This window comes from Eulemur rufifrons, chromosome 7 (assembly GCF_041146395.1).
Source record: "Eulemur rufifrons isolate Redbay chromosome 7, OSU_ERuf_1, whole genome shotgun sequence".
Lineage (NCBI taxonomy): Eukaryota > Metazoa > Chordata > Mammalia > Primates > Lemuridae > Eulemur > Eulemur rufifrons.
Genome location: NC_090989.1, coordinates 161,218,345 through 161,233,351, shown reverse-complemented (window position 1 = coordinate 161,233,351; position 15,007 = coordinate 161,218,345). Strand labels below are relative to the sequence as shown.

Below are 15,007 nucleotides of genomic sequence, written 5' to 3'. Positions count from 1 at the left end.
CTCATGGAATAATATAGGACACATTAACATAAATTTAAAAATATAGAAAAATATGCTTACTATGGGAAACAAAGACCTAATTCTTATGCCTGGAACAAGAACTATCTATGTTATCTTTTTTGTGACTCAGTTTTCTACCTGTGGAGTAGACATCATCATACTTTTTGCTCTCTATCATAGTTATGTTGTGAAGTTAATGTTTAAAGTTGCTGTATAAATTCAAGGACATAGCCTATGTATTATCATGTGATCTTATTTTTAGAATATTACTTGGATATTTCTTGAGGTAAAAAATTATTTGTTTTCAGTATGTGACAGATGTAAGACAACTACAGAAACGTATTCAGGAATCTGAAGAAGCAGTTCAGTTTATTAATAAGGAAGAGGAACTTTTCAAATGGGAATTGACAAAATATCCTGAACTGGATAAATTAAAAGTTAACATTGAGCCCTATCAGAAGTTTTTTAATTTTGTTTTGAAGTGGCAACGATCAGAAAAACGGTAATTTCTGGTGGTGTAATAAAAATTAAGCAAATGGTATAAAAGAATTTGTAAAATTCAAATTGATTTTCTTTTTTGGTTAAATGTTTAAAAGTAGGATATATCTGTCCATTTGAGAAAGAACCAAATATATAGGAGAAGCATCCAATCCTGCTAAGGTACCACTTACCCTTAGTAATACAATAGCTGAGATCCTTTTGTTGTTCATAAGCGCGATGATTGGGTTTTCATGCTCACACGTGAGATATACCTTCCTCAAACCTTGGTACAATGTTGGCACGTTACCCATTTGACATGAAAAAACATGTATATGTAATATTTGAATTGTCATTTGGGTTTTCCAGAGTCAATTCATTTTTATTCAATTAATTTAACTAATGTTTACACCAAAAATTAGAAGTATGGGGTCAAATCTGCCTTTTATTTGGATACTGTTAGTCACTCATTTGTAATATGATACATATTTTAGCACATGTAGCATAGCTAAAATGATTTTAGTCCTTTCTGCCATCAGCTCTACGTGTGTGTGACTGAGAAAAACTGTTAACAGTTCTTGCCCTCATTTGTCTCTTTTATAAAAATGAAGGGCCTAGCCTAAAGAATCTCTAAGACCCCTTCAAACTCTAAAAGTTTGAGTTTAATAATGTTTTTTCTTTCACTTCAGGTGGATGGATGGAGGGTTTTTGGACCTCAATGGGGAAAGCATGGAAGCTGATGTAGAAGAGTTTTCCCGAGAAATTTTTAAGACACTGAAATTTTTCCAAACGAAGCACAAGAAAGAATTACAAGAAAAAAGAAAGACAACAAGAAAGCGATCTTTTGAAGAAGAGAAAACTGAAGAAGAACCAAAAGATAATCCTACTATTACTATGTGTGCTACAGTAATGGAGCAGATTAAAGTTTTTAAGGTATAAACATATTTAATGACATTTTAATACCATAGATACCTTCTCAACTTTCTGTTGCCTCATATATAAATTATAAAACCCATCCTCTGGTCTCACACTTTTAACAGTAGTCTAGTTGTGTGTCAAATGTGTTTGGTCAGTATCCAGACAATCTCATCCCCAGTGGGCATCTGACCAAGGGTGAACCAATCCTAATGCACCATCTTTCTGGCCGTGGTAATCAGTTCAGGGAGAAGCATGGACCCAAACTGGGCCCATGAGAGTTCTCCCTACACAACTGGGCTTGGGAAAGGAAGCCTCTTTTTCTCCACTCACAAGCTATAAAGATAGGAGTTGTGAGCTCCCTGTAGCCATGGAATAGCTGGTTTGAGAGAACATTGATACTTAAAGAAAAGAGGAAATAAAAGGAGACCTGATTGTGCTCACTCCCTGGGCCCCAGAATCCAGAGCCTTGAGACATTTATCTTGGCTTTGTCTCACTTTGAACTTGCAACATAATAGTGTCTTCCTTCTGCCCCCACTTTTTTTTCCCTCTTTGGATAATAAATTGGGTCTCTGTCACTTGTAATCAAAGGAATGGGGCCAAGTGAAGGTATTGAGGAGAAATAATCAGAAAAATAGTAAGATTTTTAAATCTTCTTCTATGCCTCAGCCTCTTGGTCAAGCTCTGACTCACTCCCAACTTCTGTTCTAGGCCTGGTTATTGTGAAAGGGCTCAGTGATTAGTTTTGGGAGGAAGTGGTAAAGGCAAAGAAAGGGGACTTTATTCTTCTCATCTTTTGAATAATATCTTTTTGCATCTTTTTAAAAATTTTTAAATTTATTCTTATGTTATTCAGAGATGTGGTCTCGCTCTGTCACCCAGGCTGGAGTGCAATGGTGCAATCAGAGCTCACTGCAGCCTCTAACTCCTAGGCTCAAGTGATCCTCCTATTTCAGCATCCCCCCCTCCCCCCGAGTAGCTAAGAATACAGGCGTGCATCATAATGCCTGGCTAATTTTTAGATTTTTTATGGAATGACAAGGTCTTGCTATGTTGCCTAGGCTGGTCTTGAACTCCTGGCCTCAAGGGATCTTCCCAACTCAGTCTCCCAAAGTGCTGGGATTATAGATGTGAGCCACTATGCCCAGCCCTGAGATTTAAGAATTACTCAAGAATGCTCTGATGGAGCTATTTCCACCCCCAAGTGCTAATGAAGAGAAATAGATTTGGAAGCAAAACCAAATCTCATTCGTTTGGGATTTTGGTACAGACTTCCACCCATTCATGATGTATGTGTGTATGCATGTGTGTGTATTTGTAACTATGTATTATATTATATTATTGATATCTATTTCTACATATAGTATATATAAAAAATTTGAATTTCTAAAATAATACCACAGTTTTAATTGCCATACTTTTATCATATACTTTAGTATCTTACAAACCCGTTTACCCTTCCTTCCTTTTTGCTCTTATAATTTTCCTGGCTATTTTTACATGCTTATTTTTGCAGATGACCTTAGAATCATTTTGTTAGTTTCTCTCTCCCTCCAAATTGAATTGAGATTTTGATTATACTCATATAAATATATTCAATAATTTGAAGAAATGTAATCCTTATACTATCAGGACTTCATCTATATATACATCTGTGTGTAGAAGCAAATGACTGACTCATTATTGTTAATATTTTCACCATTAGGAAAATATCCCTACTGTCTCCATTCTGTGCAATCCAGGAATGAGAGCTCGTCACTGGAAACAGATGTCAGAAATTGTAGGCTATGACTTGACTCCAGACTCTGGAACTACACTGAGAAAAGTTTTAAAATTAAACCTTACCCCATACTTGGAACAATTTGAAGTGATAAGTGCAGGTGCAAGTAAGGTAAACATAAAGATTGTCTCAAATGCTTTATTGGATGAGTTTGTTAATCAAGTAACCATTGTTTTTGTTGTGGTTAAATGTGTATAGTATTGGATAGCAGTGGGAGGAGATGGGAGAAATTGATAGCAGACCATTCTTTTTTTTCCCACAAAATGTGTGCTTATTTGTCCTAAATCTAGACTAGAAATAATCCCCTTGACCTTTTCTTAATTCTGCCATATTCTAGTATAGTTGGATGATATGCTAGTGTTGATACATAATTTTTCCATTGAGAATACTGGGTGGATATATGTATGGCATGTGATATGTGAGTATTATAAATAAGTATGGCCCTAGAGGAAGGATTCTTGAAATATGTAGATTACAGGCTGCCTTCAGAAAGGCCACTTCAAAGAAAGTAAGTCTAGGAGGCATTTTATTATGATGTCTTTTTTTTTTTTTTTTTTTTTTTGAGACAGCATCTCGCTCTGTCACCCGGGGCCAGAGTACAGTGGTGTCATCATAGCTTACTACAACTTGAAACTCCTATGCTCCAGCAATTCTCCTACCTCAGCCTCCTGAGTAGCTGAGACTATAGGCATGTGCCACCACACCGGGCTAGTTTTTCTATTTTTTGTAGAGATGGGGTCTTGCTCTTGCCCAGGCTGGTCTCGAACTCCTGGCCTCAACCAGTCCTCCTGCCTTGGCTTCCCAGAGTGCTAGGATTACAGGCGTGAACCACCACATCTGGCCCTCGATGTCCATTTTAATGCTAATAGCAGTGATTTTCATAGCAAGTTAATTTTTTAAAACTATGTAAACATTCTTCTTAGGAATTTTTGCATTGTTTTAAAAAACCATTCTAACTTAAAAAAATTATACCGTAGTCACAGATTATCCTAAGGAAATGGTAATGTAATATATCATATGCTTACTGAATGAATTTACTAGGGAAAGTCAATATAATAAATAAGATCCTTCACTATCCTATTCTCTCTCTCTTTTTTTTTTAAATTGGAAAAAGACATATAAATTTATTTAACATGTATACATGGGGAGAATCACAGAGTGATTGCTCCTATCCCATTCTTTCTTCATTCCTCCCTTTCAGGAATTTTCATTAGAGAAAGCCATGTGTACAATGATAGGAACTTGGGATGATATTGCTTTTCATATAAGTCTATATCGTGATACTGGAGTCTGTATTCTTTCTTCAGTGGATGAGATTCAAGCCATCCTTGATGATCAAATTATAAAAACTCAGACAATGAGAGGCTCACCTTTCATCAAACCATTTGAAAAAGAGATCAAGGTATGTTAAATATGATAGTCAGCTCTTGGTCATTTATAAAAATTGCAATCTTATTACATATATGTTCTCATGGAAATAAGTGAGTATGTTGGATGGCTTTTTATTATAAGTGTTTATTCAAATCATAGACCTATACCCTTGATATTTTATCTGGTGAAATATAAGAACAGATACTCAAAAATTACTATAGAAATGTATAGAACAGAACTGATATACTAATGATTATGAAAAGAAAAATTATGCTTTATTAAAATCTTCTCCAATGACAGTGATAGACTTGAAAGGAAAAGGGTTGGTATTATTTATTCTAACTTTATAAGGCCTAGACTGTTTTTTGTTTGTTTTTTTGTTTTCTTTTTCTTTTCTTTTTTTTTTTTTTTTTTTGAGACAGGTCTCACTCTGTCATTCTGGGTAGAGTGCAGTGGCGTCATCATAGCTCACTGCAACCTCAAACTCTGGGCTCAAGGGATCCTCCTGCCTCAGCCTTCTGAGTAGTTGGGACTACAGGTACACCCCACCAGGCCTGGCTAATTTTTTAATCATTTTTTTTTTTTTTTTTGAGACAGAGTCTCGCTTTGTTGCCCGGGCTAGAGTGAGTGCCGTGGCGTCAGCCTAGCTCACAGCAACCTCAAACTCCTGGACTTAAGTGATCCTACTGCCTCAGCCTCCCGAGTAGCTGGGACTACAGGCATGCGCCACCATGCCCGGCTAATTTTTTGTATATATATATATTTTAGTTGTCCATATAATTTCTTTCTATTTTTAGTAGAGACGGGGTCTCACTCTTGCTCAGGCTGGTCTCGAACTCCTGACCTCGAGCGATCCACCCGCCTCGGCCTCCCAGAGTGCTAGGATTACAGGCGTGAGCCACCGCGCCCAGCCCTGGCTAATTTTTAAAATTATTTTCTGTAGAGACAGGGTCTCGCTCTTGCTAAGGCTGGTCTTGAACTCCTGACCTCAAGTGATCCTCCTGTCTCGGCCTCCCAGAGTGCTAGGATTATGGGTGTGAGCCACCATGTCTAGCCTCCTAGACTATTTTATGTTGCATTCTTGCAATGTGTAGCAAAGTTCTCTATACCATATTTTAATTATACTTGTTAACAGCTAGCTTGTGGGTCTTTCAGAATAATGATTTATTGTCCACTTGAGAAAAACAAATGATATTTGAGGCTCCAAGATTATTTCATATCTTTATAGTTGATGTAGGTAAATGTAGAAAGCAAACAAATTATGATAACTAATAGCTTCCTAGGTATTATCAAAGTTCTAACTGGAGATTATATAAATTGAGGAAAGACAAACAACTAGATGTTTTTAGCCTGATAGTGATTGATTTCTAATTACATGCCAGTTACTGCTCTAGGAATTTTACATTTATTAACCCATTTGATCTCCACCACAGACCTTCAAAGTAGGCACTGTTATTGTCTGTATTCATAAATAAGGAAACCAAGGCATAGGAAGATAGGTAATTTGCCCAAGTTCATCTAGTTAATAAATGACAAACCAAGGCAGTCTGGCTTTAATTTGAGCATAAATAGTGCTTTATAAAATGTCTTGGCTATTATTATTTGGAAAAAAACAGAGCAATGTTTTCTTAAGAGGACATAAAGCTGGACATTTTCCCATGAATCAGGCTAACCCAGCCTTTCTTTCCTTCTCCTCTCCCTCTCCCTCCCTCTCTCCCTCTCTCTCTCTCTCTCTCCCTCCCTCCTCTCTCTCTCCTCTCTTTCTTCTTTCTTTCTTTCCCTTTATTTTCTTCCTCTCTTTCCTCTCTTTCTCTCTTTCTTTTCTTCCTCTTTTCTCTCCTCTCCTCTCCTCTCCTCTTCTCTCTTCTCTTTTTTTCTTCTTTTTTCTTTCTCTTTTCTTTTTTGAAGAGATAGGGTCTGGCTCTGTCACTCGGCTGGAGTGCAGTGGTGCGATCATAGTTCACTGTAACATCGAACTCCTAGGCTCAAGCGATCTTCCTGCCCTCAGCCTCCAGAGTAGCTAGGACTACAGGTGTGCACCACCATGCCTGGCTAATTTTTTTTATTTTTTGTAGAGATGAGGTGTTGCTATGTTGCTCACGCTTGTCTCGAACTCCTGGCCTCAAGAGATTCTTCTGCCTCATCCTTTCCAAGTGCTAGGATTACAGGTGTGAGCTACTGCACCTGGCCTGGCCTAATTTGACATATAAAACCTTAGGCCATACATTTTATTTATTTATTTATTTATTTTTTTTTTGAGACAGAGTCTCACTCTGTTGCCCAGGCTAGAGTGAGTGCCGTGGCGTCAGCCTAGCTCACAGCAACCTCAAACTCCTGGGCTCAAGCAATCCTCCTGTCTCAGCCTCCCGAGTAGCTGGGACTACAGGCATGCACCACCATGCCCGGCTAATTTTTTCTATATATATTTTTAGCTGTCCATATAATTTCTTTCTATTTTTAGTAGAGATGGGGTCTCGCTCTTGCTCAGGCTGGTCTCGAACTCCTGAGCTCAAACGATCCGCCCACCTCGGCCTCCCAGAGTGCTAGGATTACAGGCGTGAGCCACCGCGCCCGGGGCCATACATTTTAGAACCAAAGAGAGAGATTATAAGAATGGTCTTCAGCTAATGAAATGTCTTGTCAACTCTAGGGGATCTATGAGAGTAAGGAGGCTTATTTTATTTTATTTTTCATTTCATTTCATTTTTCTCCAAATTGTGGTGATGTAGAGCAAGATTTCTTAACCCAGCACTGTTGGTATTTTGGGCTCTATAATTCTTTGTTATTGGGGCTGTCTTGTATATTGTAGGATGTTTAGCTGCATCTCTGGCCTCTACCCACTAGATACTAGTAGTGTCCTTCTCCTATCAGTTGTGACAACTCAAAATACCTTCAGACATTGTCAAATGTTCCCTGGAGTGGAAGGCAAAATTGCCCATGGTTGATAACCACTGGCGTAGAGCAGGATATATTCTTGGAGGCGTTTGGGACTTGGGACGATTCACTTAGAGATTAGGAAATTGGTATAACTAACTTTTCAGTTATTTCTAATTGTGAGTTCTAATTATTTAGGAATACCTCAGACCTCCTAGAATTTTTCTAAGCCTTATGTGAGACACCCATAAGTGCCCTTAAGCTGTAAGCTGTTTTGCGTTGATTTAAAAATAACAGTAAATTTTAAATATATTTTCATTGCTATAATTTATAGCTTTTCTTTAAGAACTGGAATTTAGTACAGTATGCTTTTCATTAAGGCCTGGGAGGACCGTTTGATTCGAATACAAGAAACAATTGATGAATGGTTAAAAGTGCAAGCTCAGTGGCTGTACTTGGAGCCCATCTTTTGTTCTGAGGATATCATGCAACAGATGCCGGAAGAAGGGCGTCAGTTTCAGACAGTAGACAGACATTGGAGGGATATCATGAAGTTTTGTGCAAAAGATCCAAAGGTGAAGGTTTATTTTCTCTCTTATAGTAGGTGAACCTTTATTTTTGAATATTAAAGAAAGCATTTGACTTTTTCCCCTGATTATAAAAATCAAACCTGCTCATTGTACATAAACTGTAAAGTTCAGAAACATGTAAGAAAGCATACAAGTATTAAAATAATTTTACTTTTCAATTGATAAGATACACTACTTGTAACTCTTTAGTTTATAGTGGAGCTGCTTCAAATGTACATTTAATTCACTCGACTTCTGCTATATATACTCACTGCTCCCCTCGTCACAAAATACATAGACAAATAAAATAAAACAGGGAGAGTGGGAACAAGAGAGAGAGAGAGAGACAGAGAATGAATAATCAGTGACCCTATGTGCTGGAGGAGTGACAGGGAAAAGAGAATCTGCTGCTCTCTGAGTTGGTCTCAATTCCTGTGTGTCTCTTGTAGTGAGTATAGCACCTTGTTGAGCGGGATCTAACATTGAAAGACAGACTATGTGTTTTTCATACACACAGTACATGTAGTCCATAGATGTACATCCACTTTTTAATTTGGTATTCAACTTAAGAAATAACAATTTATTCTAATGCTAGATGAAAAACTACCTGTGCTAGACTTACTGAGAATAAGTAGTGCACTGAAATTTATGAGTTTTAAGGATTTTGCCATACCTGTTGATTTTAGAATCTTTGTGCAACTTGATTTCTTACAGATCAGAGGTCAGCAAATTTTTTTTTGCCAGGGGCCAGACAGTAAATATTTTAGGCTTTGCAAGACATAGGTCTTTTTTGCAACTATTCAATTCTGCTGTCATTGTAGTGAGAAAGCAACCATAGGTAACATGTAAATGAATGGATGTTTCTATGCGACAATAAAACTTTTTTATGGACACTGACATTTTCATATGTCATGAAATATTATTCTTCTTTTGATTTTTTTAACTTTCTGAGAGTGTAAAAATAATTCTTAGCTCGTGGGCCATACAAAAACTGGTAGCAGGCTTGGATTTGGCCTGCAGGTTGTAGTCTGCCAACTCCTGCTATAGATGGCTGAGTTTATGGTTGATGGTTGTAAAAGAAAGAATTAAATTACACACCAACCTAACAGACTCTTCTCACATTATTCAAAATAATATAGAAGAAATGAAAATATGCATGACAGTCATATCTTCTCATTTGTAGCTAGTGTCTTTGGATAAGAATATTTATGATTTATTGAATTTTAGTAGTTTTTACATTACAAAAATATTTCACTGCAAAGTTCATAAACCTTTTGACATTTTAACGTTTAAAAATTTTGACATACAATATAGATTAATATAATATTTATATCTTATGATTATATCTAGAATATAGTGCTGACCTTAACAAACATGTCTCTTTTAGGTTCTTGCTGCTACGTCTTTAACAGGTTTATTGGAAAAACTGCAGAACTGTAATGAACTTTTGGAGAAAATCATGAAAGGGCTGAATGCATATCTTGAAAAGAAGCGTCTTTTCTTCCCTCGGTATGATGGATAATCAATTGTGCTATAATTAAGAGCATTTTCTGATGTGTGGTGAATTGTAACTAAAGCTCTGCTATTTGCATGTTTTCCCCTAGTTTTTTCTTCTTATCTAACGATGAAATGTTAGAGATTTTGTCAGAGACCAAAGATCCACTTAGAGTTCAGCCTCACTTAAAAAAATGCTTTGAGGGCATTGCTAAGTTGGAGTTCCTTCCCAATCTGGACATTAAGGCCATGTACAGCTCCGAAGGTGAGCGAGTGGAGCTGATCGCACTCATCTCCACGGCGGCAGCACGGGGTGCTGTGGAAAAGTGGCTCATTCAAGTGGAAGACCTAATGCTCCGGAGTATTCACGATGTGATTGCTGCAGCCAGACTGGTGTGTTTCCTAGGATTCAATGTATCCCCCATATTCTGTAAATGCTTTGTCTTAGGAAGTTTTGAATGGGTACCAGTCAATTAACACTTAACAATTCTAACCATTTTAAACCATTTGTTATTTTTTTAACTTCTTTTTTTTGTTTCTAACATTATTATTAAAATAGCAATGTTAGTACAATTGATAATAATGTATGATTAAGTATTATAAAAGAAAAAAGGTGTTATGAGAGAGAATAATAAGAGGTATATCATTTAGAGTGGAGGAAGCTCCAATGATAAGCTTTTAGTGGAAGTGATGTTGAAACTGAAACCCAAAGGGTAAGTAGGAATTGACCAGGTAAAGAGCAAACGAGAGGGCATCTAGATGTCCTGCGTAAAAGGCCCTGGGATCAGAAAGAACTTGGGATTTTGAAAACCTAAAAGAAGACAGCTGTGTCTGTAGTAGAGAAAGCAAAGTGGAAAATAAAGTCAGATGAGGTTGGAAAGGCAGGCAGTTAGGAGTTTGTATTTTATATTAAATGCAATGGAAGATCATTAAAGTATTTTAATCAGGGGAGGGTTATAATCTGATTTGTATTTTTATACCACTATGGCTATGGTATAAAGAATGGGTTAGTGGGAGTGTGAAAACAAGAAGGCAAATTAGGATATTCTTGTATCAGTCCAGATGAAAGCTGATGTGGGCTGGTACTAGGCAAAGTGGCAGAAGGTATGGAGCGAAGTAGACAGATCAGAATAGATTTTGTAGTTAACTTCAACGGGTTGAATTGATTGTAGAGTGCGAGGAAGGCTAGGTCTCAAAAATCACTTTTAGGTGCCTGATTTGAGCATATCGGTGGCATTTACTCTAGGGGATGCCTGGTGGAGAAGCAGGTTTGTGGAGGCTTAGGGGAAGATCAAAAGTTCAATTTTAGAAATGCTGATGAGCTGGCCTAGTGGATATGTTTAGTAGGCAGACAATTATGCCCTTTAGTACATGCTGATCTATAGGACAGTTCTCAGACATGAGTATTAAATGCATGATTTAGTTTACTTACTGCTTTTTACACTTAAATAACTACTTAAAAACCCCAAATGAGATGAACAAACATTAAAGGAGGATATATAATCAATTTGAAAGACATATAACACCTCAGTACTACATGTATCTAACTTTTGCTAATCCAATTAACCTAATCTTGAATGATAAACTTCAGTACCTTTCTGCCTTTAGGACCACAAAAGAGCAGTTATGTAGTAGAATAGTTTTAAAAGACATTGAAGCCTTATATCCAGCAATTCATTGTATATGAGTGAGGCATCTTTTTCATTTCACCAAGATCTGTACGAAGCTCCTTTTCTTGTGGTGGCTATTCTGTTCAGCTTCAGTGTTCCTGCAGATAAATCTTGACTTTTTCTTTCCTTTTGCTATTTGTGATTCCAAACAAACTAAAAACATAGGAAAGAATCAACATTGTCCATGAAAGTATTTCCTTACTCAGCATAGAAATTTACCTTCTACGTACCTAGGAATGGCTCTCAGTCACCATTTATCCTTCTTTGAAGCATAGGTTAGTCATTTGCATTTATTTCTAAATATTGCCAATAAGAAGAATTTTATAATGATATATATTTATATCCTATGTTTAACATTCTTATATCTAAGATGGTATAATTGTATTAAAATTATAGTTTCCATTGGCATCAATCTCAAAATTCATTCTGCAGGTTTTTTTCAATTTTTTATTTGGGTCTGCTATTATTTAAAAAGATTTAAACCTCCTCCCAGTAAATCCATTAAATGCATCTTGAGTATAAAATGCTAGAAACAAATGAAAGTATGCTTTGAACTACAAAGCATAGATTGTTCAAGTGTATGTAATTGAACAAATATATAATTGTTTAAATTATATACCCTAGTTGCACAAGTTTTTAGAAAAGCTATGGATAAATAATACAAGGGTTCCAACTACTAATATAACCACATTTTCTACTACATTTTATAGTCTCCCCCTCAATTAAATCTTAGCATCAATGTACATAGTCAATTTGACTCATTTTTTTTAAAGCTTACTAAAACCTTTACATTTCATTATAATAGAAGTAATATGTATTCTACATCAAAAACTTGACAACTCCGCACAGCAAAGGGGCATAAAAATCCAATAGAAATCAGCTTCCAGAAGAATGAAGAATTAAATCTGTCCAGACATAATCCATTATTAACATGTTGCTCATCTTTCCATTTCTTAAATAAACGAATATTTCAAAAATATAATCATAATTTATAATACTTTTTAGGTCTTTTCAGTAGTCATCTAAAAATTTTCATGTCTATATGATATTCTAGCCTATCAGTGTAGCAAATATTTCACTTCTGTATTATTAGACATTTAGCTATTTTTTTCTCGTGCAATCTTTTAAAGTCAGAAATTCATTTAAATTATTCAGGCTTATCCAGAATCTGCAAGAAGAGACTGGGTTCGAGAGTGGCCTGGCCAAGTTGTACTTTGTGTTTCTCAAATGTTCTGGACTTCTGAGACACAGGAAGTTATAAGTGGTGGGCCACAGGTAAAGCATTTTTGATATAAACAACCACATTCTTTTCTCCATTCCATGTATTTTAGTTTGTCTATTCTTTGCAAAGGCATTACCGCCTTCAATTTCTATATATAGACTTGAAATTATTCAACTCTTTGAAAATTATTTTTAATATTTTACTAGGCTTAGACAAAAATCACTCTATTCCATAATTCATTTCTGTATTGAAATAGATTATGAAGTCAGAATTGTTTTGTAAAAGAGTAAATATATAAAATGCATGTTTTAAGTGCTATATAACATCAGTTAGATTGCCCTTTTATGTTTTAGGGATTAAGGAAGTACTATAAGGAACTTCAGAATCAACTAAATGATATTGTAGAGCTGGTAAGAGGAAAATTGTCTAAGCAGACCAGGATCACTCTGGGGGCTTTGGTTACTATTGATGTTCATGCTAGAGATGTAGTCATGGACATGATTGAAACAGGTATGTGACCTTTTCTTTAATATTTGAAATAAAGTATTGATAGCTTCTAGAAACAAAGATATATGTTTTTCTCTCTCAACAGAAATTTTTTACATCATCTTTTTTCTATAAATTGGAAAATATGAATTATTTTAATATTTGCCATTATAAAAGATGAAAAATATCTATTTTTCAAATTATTTCTGTTTAAGGATCATGTATCTTATTTTACTTTATTCTTTTTAGGTGTCTCACATGATACAGATTTCCAGTGGCTTGCTCAGCTTCGATATTATTGGGAATATGATAATGCTCGAGTTCGTATCATTAATTGCAATGTAAAATATGCTTATGAATATCTTGGTAACTCACCTCGCCTTGTCATTACTCCTCTAACTGACAGGTGTTATAGAACATTGGTATGTATTTCCATTATTTTAATTCACACATTGAAGATTACTTTTTGGTGTGGTGTCATATTTTCTGATCCAAATTTGATATGACTATCCTTATTTATTTTCTTATCTGCAATAGTTGAATACAGTTATCCCTTTCTAATCCCAGATTCTCTTTATGTGAAATTATAGTAATGTATTTACTTCTGGGTGCTTCTGTAGCATACAAGCATGTTTGATTTCTATTCTGTGAAAGTTATGAGTCACTCCCATTGGAGATAATTAAAAAAAGGAAAGTGTTGCTAATATAGTGACAAACCCAGAGCTTTGGAAAATGGTATCAATTTTTGCAGTGGAGTCCTGGGAAAGGTGACGGGAAGTTGAGGAAAGTACATTTGGGCCTTAGAACTCCAAATTAGTGCTGTTGACTAGGAGGGAGAGAGCTGAAATGTAGGGGGATGGTACTGAGGTCTGTGCTTGGTTGGGAAGCTACGGAAATAGAGCTTTGATTATAAAAACCCTCGGAATATGGTTGTCAGATAAAATACAGGACTTCCAGGTAAATTTGAATTTCAAACAAACATACAATAATTTCTTAGTATGAGTATTTCCCAAATATTTCATGGGACATATTTATACTAATAAATTATTCATTGTTTTTCTGAAATTTAAATTTAATGTAAGCATTCTGTATTTTATCTGCTACATCTGGCAACCTATCTGGGGCTTGAGGAGGAGCACCAAGAAACACCACTCTACCCCTGCTGAGTAAGTAAAATAAAAGCGTCTTCTACTGAGTTCTTTAGAAGCAGAGATGAATTGGGGATTCTTGTGCAAATGCTATTAAGAAATGTTCTCAGTAAAAACCTGTGAGGAAATGAGCACAGCAGGATAGGTCAGGGAAGAAGCTAAGCAAAGATACGGGTGTATATTCATAGCCTGATCTCAGGGGGAGCTTTGGAGCATGAACAGGCACCACAGTTAACTCAATTGAAGGCAATGGCTTTTGTGCCCCTTTATTGCCATTGGCTAAGGGTCACCCCTGGAGCAGGGATATGAGTAAGCTTTCAGGTATTTGCTGTTCAGGTAGCTCCTATTACTTGAGGGCAATGCTTAGGAGAAAAGAGCAGCTGTGGGCTATTCCCAGCTGGCAAAGCAATTAGGGGATGAATACAATGGCCTGGTAAATGAGATCTGAGTAGGGCACCAATGGGTCTAGAAAATAAAAGGTTTCACCAAACTTATTTTCTCAGGAAGCTACCTGAGGGCAGGGACCACTTCTTTACTCTAGTGATGAACAAGGACATAGTTATCCCTAAATATCTGTTGAGCAGATGAATCTCAAGCTTCTATCGTATCTAGTACCTCAGTGAAGTCAGAGCTGTGATACGCTTGCAAGGTGGAATCTAACAACTTTGAGTTGTAAAATCAGAATCACGTTAAACACTTGAATGCAATATTAGATGCAGAGAAAAACTGTTTAGGTTGAAACTTATTAGGTGCTCAGCAGGGCTGGAGGAAGAATTCTCACACAGAGTTTAGGACAGAAGGAAGTACAAAGTTTATTTTCCTGAGAAAGAAAGAGAAAGAGAGAGAGAGAGAGAAGGAGGGAGTGACCATGGCACACAAAGAAAGGAGTGAAAATGCCAGGCAGCTGAGGGAAAGTTGCTTGCCGTTTTAAAGGGTAAAAATGACTTTTTTTCTTTGCTTCAGCAGACTGATAATAGAAGCAGCTGTGAAATGCCAGGGA

At 36.3% G+C, this 15,007-nt stretch overlaps 1 protein-coding gene and 1 non-coding gene across 2 annotated transcripts in view; both read left to right on the top strand.

Annotated features, from left to right (window-relative positions):
• Positions 1-15,007, top strand: part of DNAH12 (dynein axonemal heavy chain 12) — a 162,454-nt gene that overhangs the window by 39,270 nt on the left and 108,177 nt on the right. The window contains exons 15-24 of the mRNA XM_069473730.1: positions 309-502; positions 1,167-1,410; positions 3,099-3,284; positions 4,375-4,575; positions 7,799-7,993; positions 9,375-9,496; positions 9,592-9,874; positions 12,307-12,426; positions 12,727-12,883; positions 13,109-13,281. Coding sequence (XP_069329831.1) covers positions 309-502; positions 1,167-1,410; positions 3,099-3,284; positions 4,375-4,575; positions 7,799-7,993; positions 9,375-9,496; positions 9,592-9,874; positions 12,307-12,426; positions 12,727-12,883; positions 13,109-13,281 — 1,875 coding nt within the window. The remainder of the gene's footprint in view (positions 1-308; positions 503-1,166; positions 1,411-3,098; positions 3,285-4,374; positions 4,576-7,798; positions 7,994-9,374; positions 9,497-9,591; positions 9,875-12,306; positions 12,427-12,726; positions 12,884-13,108; positions 13,282-15,007) is intronic.
• On the top strand, positions 694-797 carry LOC138388620 (small nucleolar RNA U13). Its single transcript, XR_011234156.1, has one exon. It is a non-coding gene; the product is annotated as a small nucleolar RNA U13 (small nucleolar RNA).